The following is a 26,959-nucleotide window of genomic DNA, read 5'->3' on the forward strand; positions in this document are numbered from 1 at the left end:
GCCACTCTAACCCTTATAATATGAAGCCTTTTATTTGTCTTCGTGCATGCATGTTTCTCTTGGCCAATAAAATTAATGTTAACAAATTAGGTAAAGGGTATAGGTCAGACCCAACAAAAAGGATCTTAACCTTCGAAGGAACAAAATGTTCATTCCTTAATCCGAATCTTAGTTGTGTTACTAAATTTGTTGCAAATTAATTGACGAAAAAGAAAGAAAATCATCGCCGAGTATGGAAGAAAATCTTTTGAAATATCAGCCTAGTGGAGATTATGAGCCAAATGTTGTAATTAGATTGTGCTTAAAAACAAAACAAACTTTGTAAAAACCATTAGGTTGGTTTTTACCAAAAATGTCATGAAGGTAAAACAACTTTTGCTTCCTTTGAAAGATAAAAAGCAATTATTAATATTTTATACATGAACAATTGAACAGAGTCATTGTCTAAACCAACGAGGTAAAGACAACCTCAAAATTAATCAATTTTACCACTTATACGACAGGAAAACTAATGAAAATGACTTAAAAACTTTGAATTTTATTGATAAGAACAAAATAAAGGGTAAAGTGAATAGTACCATGATTGATTTTTTAATGTAAAATGTGGTTTTTCGTTAAAATGAACAGTACCGGGAGCTTTTCATTAAAGTTACCCTTAAACGACGTGGTGACATGTCGTTTATTCCAAAGTAAACAGTAGACCATCTTCTACCAAATGAGGATCAAATGACTCCTTTTAGACCTATAGCTCTACAAGAAATTATATTTTAATGAACAACGCTAGGCCATATTTTACACCATCTCCAACCGAGGAAGCCAAAAGGCCATAGGCCAAACATAGTCATTTGACAAAAAATCATCTACAACCGAGGGGGCAAAGGGTCATAAGCCAAACATAATTTATTATTTTAATTAAATTAATATGGTTAATTAAATTAAACTGCCATATTAAAATAAAATTTTTGGACATATTTTAAGTGTCACTTGTCGCCAAATGAATAAGTCTTCGAATTTTTTATCTTTATATAATCTCAATAATTTTTTGAATATGATTTCGAGTGACACGTGTCGCTAACGTGAGTAACTCTCCAGATTTTTTATCTTTATGTAATCTCAATAATTTTTCTGATAGGATTTCGAGTAACACGTGTCGCTAAAGTGAGTAACTATCCAGATTTCTTATATTTATGTAATATTAATAATATTTCAAATAGAATTTCAAGTGCCACTTGTTGAGATGTAATTGATTGTACAAATTTTAGATATGATTCTTATCTACCTTGTACTTTTTATCTTCGGCTTTAAATGTGGTAAGAATGGTGAAGGTATTTGTAGGACCGAGCGATGCTTTTACCCAGACTTGCAACTAGTTCGTCGTTTAACAAAATCATAACTGTATCTCTATAACAAAATTCCTGTCACATTCCAGCAGCGCCAAATCTTGGATCAAGATTCAATCAACACACACAGAGACTGAAGGTTGAAGAAGTAGAGTAGGAATGGAGGTGGACGACGTGCCGCTGGACGAGAAGGCGAAGAGGATGAGGGATCTGCTGTCGAGCTTTCTACTCCCCTGACCCTTCGATGTCGTCTCCCAACTCTAATTCCTCGTCCAAGTGCGGCACTCTCGACGCCATCAACTCCACCTCTTTCGATCCCGACCAGTACATGCATCTCCTTGTACAATCTCCAACTCTTATGTTTTACCAAATACATGACTGATTCACTGGTAGTAATTAGGGCAGATTTAGGGTTGAATTGGAAGGCTGTGTCGTGAAATTTATGTTATTTACGTCGTAGCGAAGTTTGTAGAGGCGAAAAAATGGAATTAGTGGCTGCTCAAATAAAATGTCATCAAGTTGTTTTGAATTGAGCTGGGAATTTAGTGGAGTGGAACGAAACCATTGGTTTTCGTAATACAATTGGAAATGAAATTCGGTTAGGAATTTATCCGATAAGTTGATTGCGCATGATTTGTGGCATTTGTAATTTGAATTTTGAATGATCATAATATGCTCATTTTGTTATCGAATATGAGGCAGATATTCGAACTTTGAATCAGCATTGTGAGTTGTATGAACTTTGCAGGTACACAGGTCAAACTTGGAAGGGCTTCTACAGAGACACGTTGAAATGGCTGCTGAGATAAAGAATCTTGATACTGACTTACAAATGTTAGTATACGAGAACTACAACAAGTTTATTAGCGTGACAGATACTATTAAACAGTAAATCTTTATTTTTATTGATTTGTTTACTTTTACATGTCGATGAAATCTCTGCTAATACGGGCCATATAACATTTATTGTGTTTTGGCTTGTATATAATTTAACAAAAAATCTCTTATGTCGTCAAATTCAATTCGGCCAATCTTATATGATTTTTCCATCAGAATGAAAAGTAATATTGTGGGCATGGAGGCAAACATGGAACAGCTCCTTGAGAAGGTACGCTCAATTGTTTTTTCTTTAACCCAGGCTCGCTGAAGCTGTATTTTTGTTTCAAAGGAAAAAGAAGGAAAAAAGGAGTCTACTAGTAGCTTACTTTCACATTGGCAATGATTGCAGATAATGTCTGTGCGATCTAGAAGTGCTGGGGTTAACACTCGTCTTTTTGAGAAGAGGGAACACGCAACCTTCTTCGTAAAATTCTGGTTGTTAGCAATATTTGTTGTGGTATTTATAAAAGCACTTGCTGTGATGTTTGTGGGGCTTAAAACAACTCAAACATTTTTCAAGCAAATTCTTCACGGCATCCTGCATGCCCCCATGTCGTTTTTCGATACTTCACCAATTTTGGAAGAATTCTGAGTAGGGTAAGCTTTTGTCATACTTGATGTTAACTGATGAGGATTTTTCTGTCCATCAGGCATCAACTGATCAGACGAATATCGATCGACTTCTTCCCTTCATGTTGGGAATTACCATTGCCATGTTCTTTACTGTGCTTGCCATCTTTATCATCGTATGCCAATATTCATGTCCCACTGTATTCTTGCTGATTCCGCTTGCTTGGCTTAAAGTCTGGTATCGGGTATGTTCGTTCATTTTGTTACGGTGTTAATATTTATCAGTAACCTGTAACTATAATGTTGCACTCAATGCTGAAGACTTTTGTACTTATTCTATTTTAGGGTTATTTTCTTGCATCGTCTCGAGAGTTAACTTGACTCGATTCAATCACGAAAGCTCCTGTAATCCATCATTTCTCAGAAAGCATATTAGGGGTCATGACAATTCGCTCTTTCAGAATGCAAAACATGTTCTCCAAGGAAAACATTAAACGAGTTAATGCCAACTTGCGTATGGATTTCCACAACTATGGGTCCAATGAGTGATTGGGTTTCCGATTGGAGATGCCTGGGAGTTTACTTTTCTGCATTTCCACTATGTTCATGATCTTGTTGCCAAGCAGTATTATAAAGCCAGGTATTTAAACCTTCCCGATCCTTCTTGTTTTAGTTCATTATTATTATAATGTCAGATCGAGTCTCGGCTATAAGCAAGATTTGAGGAGTGTTAGCATCGTGTTTTGATATATCTAACATAAATGAGCGACAGTGGATGATTGTTTGTTGCACAGATTTGACTAAACCGGTTTTTCCTTTATGGTGCAGAGAATGTTGGTTTAACTGTCTCCTACGGACTGTCCCTTAATGGTGTGCTGTTCTGGGGTCATATATTTTAGCTGCGTCGTTGAAAATAGGATGGTGTCGGTTGAGAGGATATAACAGTTTACAAACATTCCATCAGAAGCATCATGGAAGCTTGTAGACCGTGTTCCTCCTCCAAATTGGCCTTCCCGTGGCCACTTTGAGCTCAAAGACTTGCAGGTCAGTTTGTCTTCAATTCTGTTTATAACTTCGACGGTTTGAATGCACGTTTTCATTAGTTGGTAGTCACCATTACTTTGTCTCAAGCTAATAGGGCTTGATTGTTGTAATGTTTAGTTTTTCAAGAAACATGCATGTAATTTACTAATCCACCGCAATCATAATAAATATTAATATTAGGAGTTAATTTTAGTGAAATTTGCAAATCAAATAATGTGGTTGTAGATAATTGAAATATAAATAAAGTGTATTATTGACACATCATTTATTTCGTAAATTTGATTTTTAAAATTTAGTCTCCTTAGCATACATACATATATATACATATATATATATATATATATAATATATGTATGCTCAAAACCGAAAGAGAGTTGTTAGACTAACCGCAGCCAGAGGGTTGTTGATCGTGGGATGAGCAACAGAGAATGACACCAACAGTTATTTTCATAATTTTGAATTTACGATGACCTTTTCTTCTTCCTTACCGTGGTCGTAAAAAAACTAATAGGACAAATCCACCTCCTTCACATAGCAAACCTTCTGCGTAAACCCACTGTTGATTGCCTTATGCTACATGAATATAAATCACAATTTGACAAATAAAAAGTTCATTAAAATTTTGAAGAAGAAGACAAAAAAAAATAAATAAATAAATAAATAAAACCTTCCTCCATTGTACAAAATTTAGCAACGTATTCGACATGTACCACCACCACATCTATTCTTCTCATTCTACCAAGGTTAATTGTGAGCCACTAAACATTGTAATTTGTATAGTGAACAAAAATGTTGACTAATCCACTGCAATCATAATCAAAATAAAGAGTTGGTATTTGTATACAGACTATAACTATTCATGTACACACTAACAATAAAAAAGTCGAAACGTGATTGGAGCCCATACAAACTAAGAAATTGATCTGATAATTTAGGGTTTGAAGGAGCGGGTATTCTGACTCATAAACCTTGCTCGATTTCTCTAAGGCCCATTGTGCACGTACATGATTTTCAATGGCTGTAGGATCTCAATTGCAAGGCTGAAAATAAGTGGCAGGGTGAGCTCCCACCGAATCCCCAAAAACAATATTTGTGACACGAGTGATGATCAAGGGCATCCAAGGGTGCAACAAAGTAAATCAAAGAATATAATATTTGATGTAACAGAAAACCTTATAGTGCGAGTTGTGTTAATTTTTTCGGTTGTCCAGAAGATAATATGCTATCATATATTCATATATAAGACTAATTACATGAGTTTGCCACACTTGTTCAGGGTGTAATAAAATCTTGCATTTTGAAAAATATGCCTAAAGAATTCATTCGAAAACCCGAAAACAAAAAGATCGACAAACTTTCTCGTGTAAACTCACACAATGGTATGTGGATGCATGTAATGTACGTATATATTTTTTATTTTCTTATGCACCACCACGACATTTATTCTACCCGTAACTTGCATGACCAAGCTCGATTGCTAACCACTATTAGACTAGACATTATTGACACAAAATTCAATTTGTAAATTAAAATTTTCAAATTTAGCCTCCGTAGCACCATAAAAAGAATCCAACGAAAAAAGCCCAAAAAAAAAAATTTCCGCTTATAAAAAAGCCTTTACAGTTACATCATCACTCTCACGTCACTCCCTCTCTCACATCACTCCCTCTCTCACTCTCGCATCTTTTTTGTTTCAACCAAGCAACCCAGAATGGCGTTTCGTGCCGGTAGCATCGCTTACCTGTTAAGAAAATTGAAGGGTGTTGTAAGAGGCGGAAGTGGAGGCGGTGCCCCGGCCATGGCCCGAACACCGAATGTCAAGTTAGAACTTGACATTTCGGCGTCCCACTGAAAAGATGTCGTTCGGGTGACCGCCCACCCAAACAACTATCCGATAGCGAAGCAGCTGATGGCTGCTGCTCAGCCTGAGAGGACAGGGTTCATAGATTACCTTGCATAGCTTAACTTGGCCTTCACAACCGGAGAGCTGGTCTCGCCGAGTTTTTCTGAAGGCTAAGGAAAGCGGAGTCAATGAAACTGCAAAAGACATTTTGAACAATGAGGTGGAACAACAACTCCAGTATTTACTTCGGGAGGCTGAAAAAAACTCAGAGAACATGAAATACCTCACAGAGGTAGTGGAGTATGTTGCCAAACAGGCCTTACCAAAGGGAGTTCCTCCTCCTCCTGCTCGTCCTCCAGCATCGCCGAAGGAGGGAGCCAATGGCAAGAACAGTAACAACAAGTCGGAGGGCAATGGTGCCGGAGCAAACGGTGATCCTCCTGCCTGTCCTCAAGCATCGTCGAAGGAGGTAACCAATGGCAAGAACAGTAATGGCAAGTCGGAGGGCAATGGTGGCGGAGCAAACGATGATGGCGGGGATCTTCCGGAACCAGATGATTTTTTTGGAGGTTTTTTAGGAGGAAAAAGTTGGTAGTTTTTGCCGGAACGGTAACGGCGAGTCACTTGCTCTTTTTTGTTTTTTGTTTTTGTTTTTTTTGGTGAACAGAGCAAGTGACTCGCCGTTACCGTTCCGGCAGAAACTACCAACTTTTTCCTCCTAAAAAACCTTCAGAAAAACTATCTGGTTCCTGCAGATCCCTGCCATCACCGTTTGCTTCGCCATCATTGCCCTCCGACTTGCCGTTACTATTCTTGCCATTGGCTCCCTCCTTTGGCGATGCTTGAGGATAGGCAGGAGGATCATCGTTTGCTCCGGCACCATTGCCCTCCAACTTGCTGTTACCGTTCTTGCCTTGGCTCCCTCCTTCGGCAGTGCTGGAGGACGAGCAGGAGGAGGAGGAATTCCCTTTGGTAAGGAGTGTTTGGCAACATACTCCACTACCTCTGTGAGGTATTTCATGTTCTCTGAGTTTTTTTCAGCCTCCCGAAGCAAATACTGGAGTTGTTGTTCCACCTCATTGTTCAAAATGCCTTTTGCAGCTTCATTGACTCCGCTTACCTTAGCCTTCAGAAAAGCTCGACGAGCTTTCACGACCAGTTGTGAAGGCCAAGTTAAGCTATGCAAGGTGATCTATGAACCCTGTCCTCTCAGGCTGAGCAGCTACTTCGCTATCAGATAGTTGTTTGGGTGGGCGGTCACCCGAACGACATCTTTTCGGTGGGACGCCGAAATGTCAAGTTCTACCTTGACATTTGGTGTTCGGGCCATGGCTTGGGCTCCACTTCCGTCTCTTATAGCACCCTTCAATTTTCTTAACAGTTAAGCGATGCTACCAGCGCGGAACGCCATTCTGGGTTGCTTGGTTGAAACAGAAAAGATGTGAGAGGGAGTGACGTGAGAGTGATGATGTGACTGTAAAGGCTTTTTTATAAGTGAAATTTTTTTTTGGGCTTTTTTCGTTGGATTCTTTTTATGGTGCTAAGAAGGCTAAATTTTAAAATTGAATTTTGTGTCAATAATGTCTAGTCTAATAGTGGTTAGCAATCGAGCTTGGTCATGCAAGTTACGAGTAGAATAAATGTGGTGATGGTGCATAAGAAAATAAAAAATATATACGTACATTACATGCATCCACATACCATCGTGTGAGTTTATACGAGAAAGTTTGTCAATCTTTTTGTTTTCGGGTTTTCGAATGAATTCTTTAGGCATATTTTTCAAAATGCAAGACTTGTAGAACTCCGTAGATATGACCTACGTGGAACTCCTGCTGAAAACATTAATCTTCCACCAGCCCTTTTGTCAAGATTTGATCTTTCTTGGTTAATCCTGGATCGAGCAGATATGGATAGTGATCTTGAGATGGCTAGGCATGTTGTCTATGTCACCAGAATAAAGAATCTCCGGCTCTTGGCTTCACTCCACTTGAGCCATCTGTTATTCGGTAAATTTCACATCTTTTACCATGGAAAGCTCAGCAGTACTGATTTCAGGATATTCTCTTTTGTTTTAGTCTTTCTATTGATCACTTCTACATACGAACGAATATAAGTCTGTATAGAACTTGTAATTTGTAAAACTACCTAAATCTTTATTTTCAAGTCTGCTGATTGTGGGACTTTCTGATAAGATTCTTTTATTAATTTTTTTCAGGGCATATATTTCTGCGGTGAGAAGATTGTCTCCTTCAGTCCCACAGGAACTTGAGGAGTATATTACTAGTTCCTACTCTAGCATTCGGCAAGAAGAAGCTAAATCGAATGCACCCCACTCCTATACAACTGTGAGAACTCTGCTCAGCATTCTTCGAATATCGGCTGTAAGTCCTGCTTTTCATATTTTCGTTTATATAAATGCGGTTCCGTAAATATATGCTGTGTATCACAAAAGAATGAGATGGCAAGAAATGATACAGCAATATATGCTGTGCATAAAAAATTACCGAGGTGGCGAAATGGAATAGTTTCTAGCCATCTACATTGGCATAGGGTTTGGGGTGCAAGAATGATGTTCTGCCGTCTGCATATGTCGAAGTTCTCTTTGTGCTCAGATGATCGGCAGAAATCTGGTCTGGATCCTATCAGTGATATCTATTCAATTTTGCGAGATGAGTATGAGACGACTGGCAAGCAGGATGTGAGCTATGCAAATGCACTAAATCTGATTTCTAGGAAGGTTAGTTTTTGCAAAGCATCTTGTGATCGATGTTCAGAGATATGACTGAATGTCATCTGATGCCAAAATAACTGCACTGCTTATCATGTCAAACAACTAGTACAAAACTTGGAAGTGATAGGAATATAACTATATAAATCAGAGTAGTAGAAATTTAAAATATATATCTCAAAAAATGAAAATTCTTGGTATTCCTGTCCGAAATTCTATCTATTTCGTCTCAAGCCATGTGGAATGTGTGCCCTTAAAAATGAAAATGGCACACCTGTTTTGATTCCTTAAAATTTGTAATAATTTTTTGATGCGGTAAAAAAATTTCCATGGCACTCAAATTAAATTAATCACTTGTATATTTGTTCTTCACACACACTAGCCTAGTTACCATTAACGATGTATTCTGAGAAAGCTTCTTAAGATTCATATAAAACATTCCAAAGATGTTTAAGTAATTTTTTTTCATATTCCGACTTGAATTTTTTTTTCAATATAAAAAACTTACTAATATTTATCTTACTTGATAAATGATAAGACTGTTTTCAAATAGCCCATAACATTTTCCTTTGAAGGTATTATTGTAGATAATTTGGGTTTGTGATTGTGTAAATTCTAGATAGATTTGAATACTAGTTATTTTTAAAGGAAAACTAATGAAAAGGGCTTGAAAACTTTGAGTTTTAATGATAAGGACAAAATAAAGGGTAAAGTGAATAGTACCAGGATTGACTTTTTAGTGTAAAAATGTGGTTTTTCGTTAAAATGAACAGTACCGGATGCTTTTCGTTAAAGTTCCCTATTTTTAATCCTTTATGATTGTATTTACTTGGAGGACAAGTTAATGCTTTCCTTATCTTCTACTATAAAGTATAATTAAAGTCATTGTGTAGGGGAAACCGGCACAAAAGCGTTGAAGCCCAAGTGGGCTAACCCTGGATAAGGCCCAAAAAGAATGGGTTTGATTCGGGGCACCCAAGCTTTGCCGGGTGCGTGTGATCGCCGGAGTTAGCTAAACGGTGCCGCCACGTTTGTGGTGTTCTCAGGCAAGGCCGAGTCGGAGTGTAAGCAAAAACCTAGTCTTGCGGAGGTCTGCGAGTGCATAATCCAATTCTCAATTCACACAGAGGATAGAGAAGGAGAGGGAAGGAAGAGAGAGAGCAGAACAATAGTTATTGTTTATATTTTTGTGTGTAAATTTTGATATCACTACAATCCAAAGAGCAATGCTTTGTTCACAAAAAAAAAAAGAACAAAAAAGAGCAAGTGACTATTGCCAGCATTTCCAACAAATTTCCCAAATACCAAGTAAAAACCCTCCAACAGAAACTACCAATTTTTTCCTCCTAAAAAAAAACCTCCAGAAAAATCCTCCGGTCCGACAGATCCCTTCCGTCACCGTTTGCTCCACCACCGTTGCCCTCCGACTTGCCGTTACCGTTCTTGTCATTGGCTCCCTTCTTCGGCGGTGTTGGAGGACGGGCAGCAGGAGGAGGAGGAACTCCCTTTGGTAAGGAGTGTTTGGCAACATACTCCACTACCTCTGTGAGGTATTTCATGTTCTCTGAGTTTTTTTTAACCTCCTGAAGCAAATACTGGAGTCGTTCCTCCACTTCATTGTTCAATGAAGCTGGCATTTTGAACAATGAGGTGGAGGAACGACTCCAGTATTTGCTTCGGAAGGTTAAAAACAAACTCAGAGAACATGAAATACCTCACATAGGTAATGGAGTATGTTGCCGAACACTCCCTTCCAAAGGGAGTTCCTCCTCCTCCTGCCCGTCCTCCAGCACCACCGAAGGAGGGAGCCAATGACAAGAACAGTAATGGCAAGTCGGAGGGCAAGGGTGGAGGAGCAAACGACAAGGGTGGCAAAGCAAACGGTGACGGAGGGGATCTGCTGGAACCGGATGATTTTTCTGGAGTTTTTTTTTTTAGGAGCAAAAAGTTGGTAGTTTTTACTTGGTATTTGTTGGAAATGCTGGCAGTAGTCACTTGCTCTTTTTTTTGGTGAACGGAGCATTGCTCTTTGGTTTGTAGTGATATCAAAATTTACACACAAAAATATAAATAATAACTATTGCTCTGTTGTCTCTCTTCCTTCCCTCTCTCTCTGTGAGAATTGGATTCTGCACTCGCAGACCTCCGCAAGGCTGTGGGTTTTTGGTTACACCTCGACTTGGCCTCGCCTGAGAACACCACAAACGTGGCGGCGCTGTTTAGCTAACTCCGGCGATCACACGCACCCGGCAAAGCTTGGGTGCCCCGAATCAAACCCACTCTTTTTGGGCCTTGTCCAAGGTTAGCCCACTTGGGCTTCAACCCTTTTGGGCCTGTTTCCCCTACACAATAACTCTAATTATACTTTATAGTAGAAGATAAGGAAAGCATTAACTTGTCCTCCAAGTAAATACAATCATAAAAAATAACTAGTATTCAAATCTATCTAGGATTTACACAATCCCAAATTATCTACAATGGTACCTTCAAAGGAAAACGTTATGGGCTATTCAAAAACGATCTTATCATTTATCAAGTAAGATAAATATTAGTAAGTTTTTTATATTGAAAAAAATATTCAAGTTGGAATATGAAAAAAAATTACTTAAACATATTTGGAATGTTTTATATGAATCTTAAGAAGCTTTCTTAGAATACATCGTTAATGGTAACTAGGCGTGATTAATTTAATTTGAGTGCCATGGAAATTTTTTTACCGCATCATATAAATCTACGTAGGTTTTATCCTTTTAAATTTACCCATTTATCTGTGCTATACGATATGATCTAATTATCTCATCGTACATTTTGGAAAGTGATCCTCTCTGAATCTCTTCCACCAAGATCATCGGATCAAGTGATCCGGGCCTTCCAAATTTCATCTAACGGGAAAAATTTATTACAAATCTCGATTAGCAATTGAGTTGTGGATTATTGATTAGATTCAGTGGATAGAACACGATTTTGGACACGTCTTGTCCAACATGTATAGTTTTGTGTGTTTTTACCGTAGAATTAAGATGTAGGATATTGAATACGTGTTTCAAATATTTATGTATCAAATACGAAGAGATTTTTTTCACTGGGTGTGGAACGCGTGTGTCTTAGATCTCATTTAAATTAGGCCTCTTACCTTTCATCATTTATCGTATTGTTGATCAAGAAGAGGAAAAAAAATATTTACCATCACATCTATTTTTCTCATTCCACCAAGCTCGATCTTGAGACACTAAACATTGTAGTTTGGAGAGTGAACAAAAATGTTTACTAATCCACCGCAATCATAATCAAAATAAGGAGTTGGTATTTGTAGACATACTATAACTATTCATGTACACGCTAACTATAAAAAAGACGAAACGCAACTGGAGCCCATACAAACTAAGAAATTGATATGTTAACTTTGGGTTTGAAGGAGCGGGTATTCTGACTTAGAAACATCAAACACGCCATTAAGAATTAATTATGACCTTGCTCGATTTCTCTAACTCTTTTGCCCATTGTGCACGTACATTTTCTATGGTCGTAGATCTCAATGGCAAGGCTGAAAATGAGTGGCCGAATGAGCTCCCATCGAATCCCGAAAACAACATTTGTGACACTGGAGTGATGAGTAGGGGAATCTAAGGGTACAACAAAGTGAATCAAATATGTAATATTTGATGTAACAGAAAACGTTATAGTGCGAATACAAATTGGTACATATAATTAGCATGGGTATATTTAGCAAAATAAAAAATAGGTACATATAAATAAAAATAAATATAGGTACAAATACAAATAAAACTTTATAAAATATAGGCACAAAAAGAAATTAATATATGGGTACAAATTAAAACTGAAAAGAAAATTAATACGGGTACAAACTAAAAATAAAATATATGATAAAAAATTTAGGTATAAATATAAATATACTAATTGTAACATTTTTAACATTAAATGAATATATTTACAAAATAAAAATATTTTATTATTGAAATAATTAATGATGTTACTAATATAAAGGATTTTGATCAAAAATTAAAAATGAATAAGGTTTTAATAAATGAAATAGCAAAAGGAAGGATAGACCTAATTTCTCATAAAAAAAATTGTTCTTAAAAAAATAAACATCTTTCTCTCACTAAAGGTCACATCTTTCTCTATTTTTCTCTTTAAAGGTCACATCTTTCCCTGGCTGACTCTCACCCAAGGTCTAAAATATCGATGATATCGAAAATATCGGTAGTCCAAAAATACGGAAATTTCGATGAAAATATCGAGATATTATCGATGTCGATAAAAATTGAATAAAAACCACGGAAATTGTAAGAAAAACTTGGAAATTTTTATTGAAACTTTGCAGGATGTTTATTTAGTCAATTATCTATCAGTTTATCACAAAAAATTGGAAGAAAATGCATTGCATGATGGATTTAACTGATTTAAGTTGATTATACAACGAGCTGTCAAACATTGTGAGTGTAGAAAATATGTAGTAATTAATGAAAGAAGTTTAAACACACCATAATCATTTATATATAATGAATTAGTACAATATTTTACACTTTATACATTGCATGATAAGATACATGAGTGACTTAGGCCCCGTTTGGGATTGAGGTGATTTTAAAAAAAGCCACTGTGAAAAAAAGCTGAGGGTCATTTTTGTGTTTGGTAAACTGAAAAAAAAGGGCTTATTTTGGAAGCTGCTGTGAGAATAAGCTGAAAATCAAAGGAAAAGCTGAAGCTGCTATTTGCTGCTTTGAAAAAAAGCCAGTTTTTTCAAAGCACACGGAGCTACAGTGCTCCTTTAATGAAAAGACACACTATCATCCTGCTTTTTTTTCCAAAAGCACTTTCACAAAAAAGTTTACCAAACACTCTACTGGCTTTATTTCACAGCCGCTTATTCTCACAGCACAGCCGCTTATTCTTACAGCAGCTTTTTTTCAAAGCACAGCAATACCAAACCAGCCCTTAGTACCACATAAAGTTCCTATCAAGGTCTACAATATCGATGATATCGGAAATATCAGTAGTTCAAAAACACGAAAATTTCGATGGAAATATCGGGATAATATCGATATTTTAGACCTTGTTCTCACCCAAGTTCTAAAATATCGATGATATCGGAAATATCAGTAGTTCAAAAATACGGAAATTTCGATGGAAATATCGCGATATTATCGATGTTGATAAAAATTGAATAAAAACCACGGAAAATGTAAGAAAAACTTGGAAATTTTTATTGAAACTTTGCAGGATGTTTATTTAGTCAATTATCTATTAGTTTATCACAAAATATTGAACGGAAATGCATTGCATGATGGATTTAACTGATTTAAGTTGATTATATAACGAGCTGGCAAACATTGTGAGTGTAGAAAATATGTAGTAATTAATTAAAGAATTTTAAACACACCATAATCATTTCTATATAATGAATTAGTACAATATTTTACACTTTATACATTGCATGGTAAGATACATGAGTGACTTAGTACCACATAAAGTTCCTATGAAGGTCTAAAATATCGGTAGTCCAAAAACAAGGAAATTTCGATCGAAATATTAAGATAATATCGATATTTTAGACCTTGTCTCACCAAAGGTCTAAAATATCGATGATATCGGAAATATCGGTAGTCCAAAAATACAGAAATTTCGATGGAAATATCGGGATATTATCGATGTTGATAAAAATTGAATAAAAACCACAAAAATTGTAAGAAAAACTTGGAAATTTTTATTGAAACTTTGCAGGATGTTTATTTAGTCAATTATCTATTAGTTTATCACAAAAAATTGGAAAGAAATGCATTGCATGATGGATTTAACTGATTTAAATTGATTATATAGCGAGTTGGCAAACATTGTGAGTGTAGAAAATATGTAGTAATTAATGAAAGAAGTTTAAACACACCATAATCATTTATATATAATGAATTAGTACAATATTTTACACTTTATACATTGCATGATAAGATACATGAGTGACTTAGTACCACATAAAGTTCCTATCAAGGTCTAAAATATCGATGATATCGGAAATATCGGTAGTCCAAAAACACGAAAATTTCGAAGGAAATATCGAGATAATATCGATATTTTAGACCATCACCTCACTCCCTCTCTCGCTCTGACTCTCACCTCAATCCCTCTCTCTCGCTCTGACTCTCACCTCACTCCCTCTCTCGCCCAATGTTTCGCTCCGCCGGTAGCGTGTCTCATATCTTTAAAAAACTCAAGGCTACTGTAAGAGGCGTAGGCGGAGGCGGTGCCTAAACACCGAATATTAAGGTAGAGCTTAACATTTCGGTGTCCCACCCGAAAAATGTCGTTCGAGTCACCTCCCACCCCGACAACTAGGAGATGGCGATGAGACTCGCAGCTGCTGCTCACCCTGTGAGGGTAGACTTCTTTGACCAGCTAGCCCAGTTCAATTTGATGGTTGCAACGGGAGAGTTTGCCATGAAAGTCAACCGAGTATTTGTCAAAGTTAAAAAAAGTGGCCTGAACGAAGCTGTGAAAGGCGTTGTGAAAGGTGATGTGTGCTCTTTCAAGACGAATGCCTGTCTGGATTACTTGCTTGCGGAATCCCAAACACACTTGCTCGAGATGAAATACATCACAGAAATGATCGAGCGTGTTGCAAAGTATTCTGGGTGTCCTCCTCCTCCCCGTCCTCCAGCATCGTCGTCAAAGGAGGAAGCCAAGTGCAATGGTGGCGGATCAAAAGTCAATGGTGGCGGAACAAACGATGATGGAGCAAAAGGCAATGGTGGCGGAGACGGAGGGATCCCCCGGTACCTGTTGATTTTTTTTTACTAAGTATTGACTGTCATTACCCTTACTTGTCCTGTGCTAAAAACCAAAAAAGTTGTTAGACTTGATCGTGAGCGGAGCATAGAGAGAATGACACCAACTGTCATTTTTGGGAAATTTGAATTTATGATGATCTTTTTTTTTTTGTATTTATTCTGATCAAGGTAAAATAACTGCAACTATAATAAGACAAATCCACCAACTCACTTTTGATTTCCTTATGCTACAAGAATAGAAATCACAATTTGACAAATAAAAAGTTCATTAAAATTTTGAAGAAGAAGAAAAAAAAAACAAAAAAAAAAAATCTTCCTCGGAATCGCTTAGGTACAGCAACGTATTCGACATGAATCACCATCACATCTATTTTTCTCATTCCACCAAGCTCGATCGTGAGACACTAAACATTGTAGTTTGGACAGTGAACAAAAATGTTTACTAATCCACCGCAATCATAATCAAAACAAGGAGTTAGTATTTGTAGACATACTATAACTATTCATGTACACACTAACTATAAAAAAGACGAAACGCGACTGGAGCCCATACAAACTAATAAATTGATCAGTTAATTTTGGGTTTGAAGGAGCGGGTATTCTGACTCAGAAACATCAAACACGCCATTAAGAATTAATTATGACCTTGCTCGATTTCTCTAACTCTTTTGCCCATTGTGCACGTACATTTTCTATGGCTGTAGGATCTTAATGGCAAGGCTGAAAATGAGTGGTCGGATGAGCTCCCATTGAATCCCGAAAACAACATTTGCGACACTGGAGTGATGAATAGGGGAATCTAAGGGTACAACAAAGTGCATCAAAGAATGTAATATTTGATGTAACAGAAAACGTTATAGTGCGAATACAAATTGGTACATATAATTAGCATGGGTATATTTAGCAAAATAAAAAATTGGTACATATAAATAAAAATAAATATAGGTACAAATACAAATAAAACTTTATAAAATATAGGCACAAAAAGAAATTAATATATGGGTACAAATTAAAACTGAAAAGAAAATTAATACGGGTACAAACTAAAAATAAAATATATGATAAAAAATTTAGGTATAAATATAAATATACTAATTGTAACATTTTTAACATTAAATGAATATATTTACAAAATAAAAATATTTTATTATTGAAATAATTAATGATGTTACTAATATAAAGGATTTTGATCAAAAATTAAAAATGAATAAGGTTTTAATAAATGAAATAGCAAAAGGAAGGATAGACCTAATTTCTCATAAAAAAAATTGTTCTTAAAAAAATAAACATCTTTCTCTCACTAAAGGTCACATCTTTCTCTATTTTTCTCTTTAAAGGTCACATCTTTCCCTGGCTGACTCTCACCCAAGGTCTAAAATATCGATGATATCGAAAATATCGGTAGTCCAAAAATACGGAAATTTCGATGAAAATATCGAGATATTATCGATGTCGATAAAAATTGAATAAAAACCACGTAAATTGTAAGAAAAACTTGGAAATTTTTATTGAAACTTTGCAGGATGTTTATTTAGTCAATTATCTATCAATTTATCAAAAACAATTGGAAGAAAATGCATTGCATGATGGATTTAACTTATTTAAGTTGATTATACAACGAGCTGTCAAACATTGTGAGTGTAGAAAATATGTAGTAATTAATGAAAGAAGTTTAAACACACCATAATCATTTATATATAATGAATTAGTACAATATTTTACACTTTATACATTGCATGGTAAGATACATGAGTGACTTAGTACCACATAAAGTTCCTATCAAGGTCTAAAATATCGATGATATCGGAAATATCAGTAGTTCAAAAACACGAAAATTTCGATGGAAATATCGGGATAATATCGATATTTTAGACCTTGTTCTCACCCAAGTTCTAAAATATCGATGATATCGGAAATATCAGTAGTTCAAAAATACGGAAATTTCGATGGAAATATCGCGATATTATCGATGTTGATAAAAATTGAATAAAAACCACGGAAATTATAAGAAAAACTTGGAAATTTTTATTGAAACTTTGCAGGATGTTTATTTAGTCAATTATCTATTAGTTTATCACAAAATATTGTACAGAAATGCATTGCATGATGGATTTAACTGATTTAAGTTGATTATATAACGAGCTGGCAAACATTGTGAGTGTAGAAAATATGTAGTAATTAATTAAAGAATTTTAAACACACCATAATCATTTCTATATAATGAATTAGTACAATATTTTACACTTTATACATTGCATGGTAAGATACATGAGTGACTTAGTACCACATAAAGTTCCTATGAAGGTCTAAAATATCGATAATATCAGAAATATCGGTAGTCCAAAAACAAGGAAATTTCGATCGAAATATTAAGATAATATCGATATTTTAGACCTTGTCTCACCAAAGGTCTAAAATATCGATGATATCGGAAATATCGGTAGTCCAAAAATACAGAAATTTCGATGGAAATATCGGGATATTATCGATGTTGATAAAAATTGAATAAAAACCACGAAAATTGTAAGATAAACTTGGAAATTTTTATTAAAACTTTGCAGGATGTTTATTTAGTCAATTATCTATTAGTTTATCACAAAAAATTGGAAGGAAATGCATTGCATGATGGATTTAACTGATTTAAATTGATTATATAGTGAGTTGGCAAACATTGTGAGTGTAGAAAATATGTAGTAATTAATGAAAGAAGTTTAAACACACCATAATCATTTATATATAATGAATTAGTACAATATGTTACACTTTATATATTGCATGATAAGATACATGAGTGACTTAGTACCACATAAAGTTCCTATCAAGGTCTAAAATATCGATGATATCAGAAATATCGGTAGTCCAAAAACTCGAAAATTTCGAAGGAAATATCGAGATAATATCGATATTTTAGACCATCACCTCACTCCCTCTCTCGCTCTGACTCTCACCTCAATCCCTCTCTCTCGCTCTGACTCTCACCTCACTCCCTCTCTCGCCCAATGTTTCGCTCTGCCGGTAGCGTGTCTCATATCTTTAAAAAACTCAAGTCTACTGTAAGAGGCGTAGGCGGAGGCGGTGCCTAAACACCGAATGTTAAGGTAGAGCTTAACATTTCGGTGTCCCACCCGAAAAATGTCGTTCGAGTCACCTCCCACCCCGACAACTAGGAGATGGCGATGAGACTCGCAGCTGCTGCTCACCCTGTGAGGGTAGACTTCTTTGACCAGCTAGCCCAGTTCAATTTGATGGTTGCAACGGGAGAGTTTGCCATGAAAGTCAACCGAGTATTTGTCAAAGTTAAATAGAGTGGCCTGAACGAAGCTGTGAAAGGCGTTGTGAAAGGTGATGTGTGCTCTTTCAAGACGAATGCCTGTCTGGATTACTTGCTTCCGGAATCCCAAACACACTTTCTCGAGATGAAATACATCACAGAAATGATCGAGCGTGTTGCAAAGTATTTCGGGTGTCCTCCTCCTCCCCGTCCTCCAGCATCGTCGTCAAAGGAGGAAGCCAAGTGCAATGGTGGCGGAGCAAAAGTCAATGGTGTCGGAACAAACGAAGACGGAGCAAAAGGCAATGGTGGCGGAGACGGAGGGATCCCCCGGAACCTGTTGATTTTTTTTTACTAAGTATTGACTGTCATTACCCTTACTTGTCCTGTGCTAAAAACCAAAAAAGTTGTTAGACTTGATCGTGGGCGGAGCATAGAGAGAATGACACCAACTGTCATTTTTGGGAAATTTGAATTTATGATGATCTTTTTTTTTTGTATTTATTCTGATCAAGGTAAAATAACTGCAACTATAATAAGACAAATCCACCAACTCACTTTTGATTTCCTTATGCTACAAGAATAGAAATCACAATTTGACAAATAAAAAGTTCATTAAAATTTTGAAGAAGAAGAAAAAAAAAACAAAAAAAAAAAAATCTTCCTCGGAATCGCTTAGGTACAGTAACGTATTCGACATGAATCACCATCACATCTATTTTTCTCATTCCACCAAGCTCGATCGTGAGACACTAAACATTGTAGTTTGGACAGTGAACAAAAATGTTTACTAATCCACCGCAATCATAATCAAAACAAGGAGTTGGTATTTGTAGACATACTATAACTATTCATGTACACACTAACTATAAAAAAGACGAAACGCGACTGGAGCCCATACAAACTAATAAATTGATCAGTTAATTTTGGGTTTGAAGGAGCGGGTATTCTGACTCAGAAACATCAAACACGCCATTAAGAATTAATTATGACCTTGCTCGATTTCTCTAACTCTTTTGCCCATTGTGCACGTACATTTTCTATGGCTGTAGGATCTTAATGGCAAGGCTGAAAATGAGTGGTCGGATGAGCTCCCATTGAATCCCGAAAACAACATTTGTGACACTGGAGTGATGAATAGGGGAATCTAAGGGTACAACAAAGTGCATCAAAGAATGTAATATTTGATGTAACAGAAAACGTTATAGTGCGAATACAAATTGGTACATATAATTAGCATGGGTATATTTAGCAAAATAAAAAATTGGTACATATAAATAAAAATAAATATAGGTACAAATACAAATAAAACTTTATAAAATATAGGCACAAAAAGAAATTAATATATGGTTACAAATTAAAACTGAAAAGAAAATTAATACGGGTACAAACTAAAAATAAAATATATGATAAAAAATTTAGGTATAAATATAAATATACTAATTGTAACATTTTTAACATTAAATGAATATATTTACAAAATAAAAATATTTTATTATTGAAATAATTAATGATGTTATTAATATAAAGGACCTTGATCAAAAATTAAAAATGAATAAGATTTTAATAAATGAAATAGCAAAAGGAAGGATAGACCTAATTTCTCATAAAAACAATTGTTCTTAAAAAAATAAACATCTTTCTCTCACTAAAGGTCACATCTTTCTCTATTTTTCTCTTTAAAGGTCACATCTTTTCCTGGCTGACTCTCACCCAAGGTTTAAAATATCGATGATATCGAAAATATCGGTAGTCCAAAAATACGGAAATTTCGATGAAAATATCGAGATATTATCGATGTCGATAAAAATTGAATAAAAACCACGAAAATTGTAAGAAAAACTTGGAAATTTTTATTGAAACTTTGCAGGATGTTTATTTAGTCAATTATCTATCAGTTTATCACAAAAACTTAGAAGGAAATGAATTGCATGATGGATTTTACTAATTTAAGTGGATTATACAACGAGCTGTCAAACATTTTGAGTGTAGAAAATTTGTAGTAATTAATGAAAGAAGTATAAACACACCATAATCATTTATATATAATGAATTAGGACAATATTTTACACTTTATACATTGCATGGTAAGATACATGAGTGACTTAGTACCACATAAAGTTCTATCAAGGTCTAAAATATCGATGATATCGGAAATATCAGTAGTTCAAAAACACGGAAATTTCGATGGAAATATCGGGATAATATCGATATTTTAGACCTTGTTCTCACCCAAGTTCTAAAATATCGATGATATCGGAAATATCAGTAGTTCAAAAATACGGAAATTTCGATGGAAATATCGGGATATTATCGATGTCGATAAAAATTGAATAAAAACCACGGAAAATGTAAGAAAAACTTGGAAATTTTTATTGAAACTTTGCAGGATGTTTATTTAGTCAATTATCTATTAGTTTATCACAAAATATTGGAAGGAAATGCATTGCATGATGGATTTAACTGATTTAAGTTGATTATATAACGAGCTGGCAAACATTGTGAGTGTAGAAAATATGTAGTAATTAATGAAAGAAGTTTAAACACACCATAATCATTTCTATATAATGAATTAGTACAATAGTTTACACTTTATACATTGCATGGTAAGATACATGAGTGACTTAGTACCACATAAAGTTCCTATGAAGGTCTAAAATATCGATGATATCAGAAATATCGGTAGTCAAAAAACACAGAAATTTTGATGGAAATATTAAGATAATATCCATATTTTAGACCTTGTCTCACCCAAGGTCTAAAATATCGATGATATCGGAAATATCGATAGTCCAAAAATACGGAAATTTCGATGGAAATATCGGGATATTATCGATGTCGATAAAAATTGAATAAAAACCACGAAAATTGTAAGAAAAACTTGGAAATTTTTATTGAAACTTTGCAGGATGTTTATTTAGTCAATTATCTATTAGTTTATCACAAAACATTGGAAAGAAATGCATTGCATGATGGATTTAACTGATTTAAATTGATTATATAGTGAGTTGGCAAACATTGTGAGTGTAAAAAATATGTAGTAATTAATGAAAGAAGTTTAAACACACCATAATCATTTATATATAATGAATTAGTACAATATTTTACACTTTATACATTGCATGATAAGATACATGAGTGACTTAGTACCACATAGAGTTCCTATCAAGGTCTAAAATATCGATGATATCGGAAATATCGGTAGTCCAAAAACACGAAAATTTCGATGAAAATATCGAGATAATATCGATATTTTAGACCATCACCTCACTCCCTCTCTCGCTCTGACTCTCACCTCACTCCCTCTCTCGCCCAATGTTTCGCTCCGCCGGTAGCGTGTCTCATATCTTTAAAAAACTCAAGGCTACTGTAAGAGGCAGAGGCGGAGGTGGTGCCTGAACACCGAATGTTAAGGTAGAGCTTAACATTTCGGTGTCCCACCCGAAAAATGTCGTTCGAGTCACCTCCCACCCCGACAACCAGGGGATGGCGATGAGACTCGCAGCTGCTGCTCACCCTGTGAGGGTAGACTTCTTTGACCAGCTAGCCTAGTTCAATTTGATGGTTGCAACGGGAGAGTTTGCCATGAAAGTCAACCGAGTATTTGTCAAAGTTAAATAGAGTGGCCTGAACGAAGCTGTGGAAGGCGTTGTGAAAGGTGATGTGTGCTATTTCAAGACGAATGCCCGTTTGGATTACTTGCTTGTGGAATCCCAAACACACTTGCTCGAGATGAAATACATCACAGAAATGATCGAGCGTGTTGCAAAGTATTCCGGGTGTCCTCCTCCTCCCCGTCCTCCAGCATCGTCGTCAAAGGAGGAAGCCAAGCGCAATGGTGGCGGATCAAAAGTCAATGGTGGCGGAACAAACGATGGCGGAGCAAAAGGCAATGGTGGCGGAGACGGAGGGATCCGCCGGAACCTGTAGATTTTTTTTACTAAGTATTGACTGTCATTACCCTTACTTGTCCTGTGCTAAAAACCAAAAAAGTTGTTAGACTTGATCGTGGGCGGAGCATAGAGAGAATGACACCAACTGTCATTTTTGGGAAATTTGAATTTATGATGATCTTTTTTTTTTGCCTTTATTCTGATCAAGGTAAAATAACTGCAACTAGAATAAGACAAATCCACCAACTCACTTTTGATTTCCTTATGCTACATGAATAGAAATCACAATTTGACAAATAACAAGTTCATTAAAATTTTGAAGAAGAAGGAAAAAAAAAAAAAAAAAAATCTTCCTCGGAATCGCTTAGGTACAGCAACGTATTCGACATGAATCACCATCACATCTATTTTTCTCATTCCACCAAGCTCGATCGTGAGACACTAAACATTGTAGTTTGGAGAGTGAACAAAAATGTTTACTAATCCACCGCAATCATAATCAAAACAAGGAGTTGGTATTTGTAGACATACTATAACTATTCATGTACACACTACCTATAAAAAAGACGAAACACGACTGGAGCCCATACAAACTAATAAATTGATCTGTTAATTTTGGGTTTGAAGGAGCGGGTATTCTGACTTAGAAACATCAAACACGCCATTAAGAATTAATTATGACCTTGCTCGATTTCTCTAACTCTTTTGCCCATTGTGCACGTACATTTTCTATGGCTGTAGGATCTCAATGGCAAGGCTGAAAATGAGTGGCTGTATGAGCTCCCATTGAATCCCAAAAACAACATTTGTGACACTGGAGTGATGAGTAGGGGAATCTAAGGGTACAACAAAGTGCATCAAAGAATGTAATATTTGATGTAACAGAAAACGTTATAGTGCGAATACAAATTGGTACATATAATTAGCATGGGTATATTTAGCAAAATAAAATATTGGTACATATAAATAAAAATAAATATAGGTACAAATACAAATAAAACTTTATAAAATATGGGCACAAAAAGAAATTAATATATGAGTACAAATTAAAATTGAAAAGAAAATTAATACGGGTACAAGTAGTATAACATTTTTGTTTATCGATTTGGACTTAATTGGCTTATTATACTGAACGTAGTAGGGTAATGATATGTCACTTATAAGCTAATGTAGATTGAGCGAAACTAAAGTTTGGTTATAAGGTGTTTGAACTCCGTGCCTTGTGGTTTAGGCCAATGAAATTTGAGCGAAATTGAAATTTGGTTATGAGGTGTTCGAACTCCCCTACCCCCTTAGTATTACATTCTAAGCGTTTATTCTGCTTACCATACCAAAACATTTTTCTTGTTTTGGGTACGTCAAATTTGCTTATTGCTGTTGTTGGCTTCCTTGCTTAGCTTTTGGAACCTAAAATTCCCATATAAGGTTGGAGGGACGGTGAGGATGCGGACGCCATTAGCCGCTGCCAAAGATGAACTTATCGAACCTTCTTGACTCGACATGTTCAGGTAGAGAGAAAGAGTGGTCGGTATTGTATTGTATTGGGTTGGCTCCAAATGTCCCCACCACAAAGTGCCGACCACTTGCATTAAACCTTAAAAGGTTCCAATTCCACGTTTTGTTTTTAACAAAAAAAGAGCATTCATTAGAGAGAGTGTCTCCGATTACAACCAGTTTGCATACAATCAAATATGTATTATTATTTATCTGAATAATACACAGTTATGGACCTTTATTAATCATGTGACGACCCGTAGAAGTTGAACCATTCTTGGACGAACCGAATCATTCATCAACGAACCAACATTCAGCTCAATATCATAGCACGTTTTAGGCGTCTGCTGTAAAGACCAGGTGCCGATGATCAGGCCTGTTAAAGAGGGTCAGCTGCCATTGATAAAAAAAAAAAAAAAAAAAAACGGACAGGGGTATTTTCATTCAGAACATAATCCAGAGTTAGTTTGTCAGGTCACATCAACCATTCGTGCCATATGCTATTATATATGCAAGAGGCAGATTCTCTGCTCCTTTTTTCCCATACACTTTCATCATTCCCTTATTTATGTGGTCAAGGTTAAGTCACGTCAATATTTTATATTGATTTTTTTATAAAAATAATAAGACAAAGTGGTTTAACCGCGATCACACAAACAGAGGGATGCTGGAAGTGTATGGGAAAAAAAGGAGCAGAGAATCTGCCTCCATATATGCAATGGTTGTGAATTTTTGTATAGAGAAAGATGATCTCTCTACACTATAGCTAGCATCTATATAGACTATATTCCATTCCAAGGCGTGCCAAGAAGAACAAGAAGCTGAAGAAAAATAGCTCACATATCCTCTTCTTTTGTTTTTTTTATTTTTTTTCAAGAGCAACTGAAAGTACCTCTGCAGTCGTTATCATATAAAATTTTAATTCCGACAAGATACGACTAATAGGATTACGTTGCCTTTTTTTTCTCTTCTCAATCCCCAAAAGTATTGATAGTAAAATTGAAACCAAACGGGAAACTAAATGGAAAAAGAAATTTGTTCCAAAATATTCAATCCCACCACAAAGACATGATTGAATTAGATGGTAACCCTAAATCTCAAAATTGATCTGAAGGACTGACAATTTCAATAGATATCAAACTCGCATCGCATAATCACAGTTTCAGTTAAAAACAATTGGGGTACTCGGTACCTCAACGTTTTCATCAAATGATCATCAAATTAAAACTAACGTTGGATTCCAGATATATCCCAGTAGGCGTGTGTAATGTAACCTAGCTATACCTCTATTCGAGCACACAACACACACAAGCATAAATGTTTAAATTATTTAATAAATGTCTTAGGAAACGGCTAATGTCAGTCCATTATTCTCTTATATACTTGATGTGGATGAGAGAATGGCGTATATAAACTATTTTTTCTGAAGTCGATTGTTAGACCATCTATAATCCTTGAGAAAAAGCTTAAAAATTTAAGCTTGAAAACTGCAAACTCCTTCAATGATTACAGCTTAAAATTTTAACTAGAGATTAATAAATAATGATTTTAGCTAAATTTTTTTCTTCGGTAACTTTTATGAAAATAAAATTTCTGTAGAGTATTTTAATTTACGTTTATGAATATTTTAATTTAAAAACATTTAAATTCCAGTAACTAATTAAAAATCATACAAATAATTTTCTTCATAAAAAAAATAAAAAAATAAAAAAATAAAAAAATATATGTGTTTTAAGGGAGGTTTGAATGTTGAAGAACCACTTGTATTTATAACGCCAACACACTTGATGCTTGCCGTGGGTATCAAAGCTGCCAGATGTAATATTCCCAATAATATGAAATACTCCCGCATGCATGCATTCCATTTTTTTGTTGGGAGATGATGACAACGCACACATTCCCCACCTTTCTGGGATGTGATAATGTTCTTTTATATCTTTAGGGATGTGATAATGCGGCTCCAGTGGATATAATGCATGCAATTGCCATGCAAACTTATGGTCAAATCCCCAACATGATCCGGATCCTTTTGTTGATCATCATGGGAATTTGTAAATGATGTATGTTCATCGTACATCATGCGATCAGTCTTTATGAGGTATTATTGTGTTTAATTTTAAATAAAAAATATTTAAAATGATTTCTGACCGCATGATGTACAATGAACGGACACAACTCACAGATCTCTGGGATCCTCACAAAAAGAATCCGGCAAAGATCCAGATTCGTCAAATCCAAACTATTGCTATCCATAATAATAGTGAATTATTATACCATCACCTAATCCAAACGATTTGATGCAATCCTTGTGGATGCAAATTTCTTTTTCCTTATTCGTGGATAAAATTGCACCTACAAAACAAATAACACCTTAGGTCAAGGCCAAGAGCCTCACGCACCCACGATGAATGGGGGGGGCTTTGGCCGAAGAACCTCTGATGCCAAAGTTAGAATTTGGATAGAAAAGTGTTTGAAGAGTTTTTGGGAGTTTTGCAACAGTGTGGAACTCCCTTTTTTAGAGAAAATGAGGTGATATATATAGGGCATGACCGGTCCCCTTTGGAGAAAAGATGGCCGGCCCTTTAGGGTATTTTTGTGTGAGATGGGTCATTTAATTGGGCAATTAATGGATTAATTAGGTAATAAATCCATTAATTAGCCAATTAACTCAATTTATATGGAATGTTTTGAAGGTTATGGAATAAAGACCTTATGGAGAATATAGGATGAGAATGGATGAAATAATTTTGAATTTGTTACCTATTTTGGGCATTTTTGGCTTGATTGAATAATGATTGTCCACTGCTCGCGTGTAGGAAATCCGGTATGCCTCGAGGGTAATTTTGTCATTTTTACCAAAAATCCACGTATCGCCTTGTGATTATTTTTGGCTCCACAAATGCCCCCACACCTGCTGGCCTGCTTGTAGGAAAGGGTAGCATGTGTAGAGATTTTCTTGCTCTAGGAAATTTAGGACTGCTTCCTATTTTGATGTAGATTCCCTCTTTAATATGAAATTAGATCTTTCTAGGAAAGGGAAATAAATTTCTCTCAAAGCCTATTTAAGTCCACCTTAAGTGGGTTGTTAAATCAA

General features: G+C 35.6%; 2 protein-coding genes across 16 annotated transcripts; both read left to right on the top strand.

Annotated features, from left to right (window-relative positions):
- The first annotated feature begins 1,339 nt into the window (after positions 1–1,339).
- LOC126590684 (vacuolar protein sorting-associated protein 51 homolog) lies at positions 1,340–23,787 on the top strand. 15 transcript variants are annotated; one of them, XR_007612136.1, is made up of 9 exons: positions 2,394–2,448; positions 2,569–2,654; positions 2,870–3,034; positions 3,135–3,429; positions 3,618–3,833; positions 7,533–7,682; positions 7,892–8,057; positions 8,289–8,413; positions 9,298–9,697. XR_007612136.1 is itself a non-coding variant. In XM_050256176.1 (4 exons), the coding sequence occupies exons 1-4, from the start codon at positions 1,585–1,587 to the stop codon at positions 2,809–2,811; spliced, it is 480 nt and encodes a 159-aa protein (XP_050112133.1). In that variant the 5' UTR covers positions 1,340–1,584; the 3' UTR covers positions 2,812–2,863. The 15 variants fall into 15 exon arrangements, 1 of the variants encoding a protein (XP_050112133.1); XR_007612138.1 differs by lacking the exons at positions 8,289–8,413; positions 9,298–9,697 and adding an exon at positions 23,769–23,787; XR_007612137.1 differs by lacking the exons at positions 8,289–8,413; positions 9,298–9,697 and adding an exon at positions 19,531–19,801.
- On the top strand, positions 14,655–22,539 carry LOC126590686 (uncharacterized). Its single transcript, XM_050256177.1, has 2 exons — positions 14,655–14,930; positions 22,137–22,539. The coding sequence occupies exons 1-2, from the start codon at positions 14,759–14,761 to the stop codon at positions 22,406–22,408; spliced, it is 444 nt and encodes a 147-aa protein (XP_050112134.1). The 5' UTR covers positions 14,655–14,758; the 3' UTR covers positions 22,409–22,539.
- Positions 23,788–26,959: the final 3,172 nt, after the last annotated feature.

Source organism: Malus sylvestris, chromosome 11 (assembly GCF_916048215.2).
Source record: "Malus sylvestris chromosome 11, drMalSylv7.2, whole genome shotgun sequence".
Lineage (NCBI taxonomy): Eukaryota > Viridiplantae > Streptophyta > Magnoliopsida > Rosales > Rosaceae > Malus > Malus sylvestris.

Excerpts from the sequence above, each read along its gene's own strand:
- LOC126590684 (XM_050256176.1), top strand. The coding sequence starts at position 1,585 with ATGTCGTCTCCCAACTCTAATTCCTCGTCCAAGTGCGGCACTCTCGAC. Across the intron at positions 1,681-2,088 it reads ACCAGTACATGCATCTCCTT|GTACACAGGTCAAACTTGGA; the intron begins GTACAATCTCCA and ends TGAACTTTGCAG. Across the intron at positions 2,449-2,568 it reads TGGAACAGCTCCTTGAGAAG|ATAATGTCTGTGCGATCTAG; the intron begins GTACGCTCAATT and ends CAATGATTGCAG.
- LOC126590686 (XM_050256177.1), top strand. The coding sequence starts at position 14,759 with ATGGCGATGAGACTCGCAGCTGCTGCTCACCCTGTGAGGGTAGACTTC. Across the intron at positions 14,931-22,136 it reads TGTGAAAGGCGTTGTGAAAG|GTGATGTGTGCTATTTCAAG; the intron begins GTGATGTGTGCT and ends GCGTTGTGAAAG.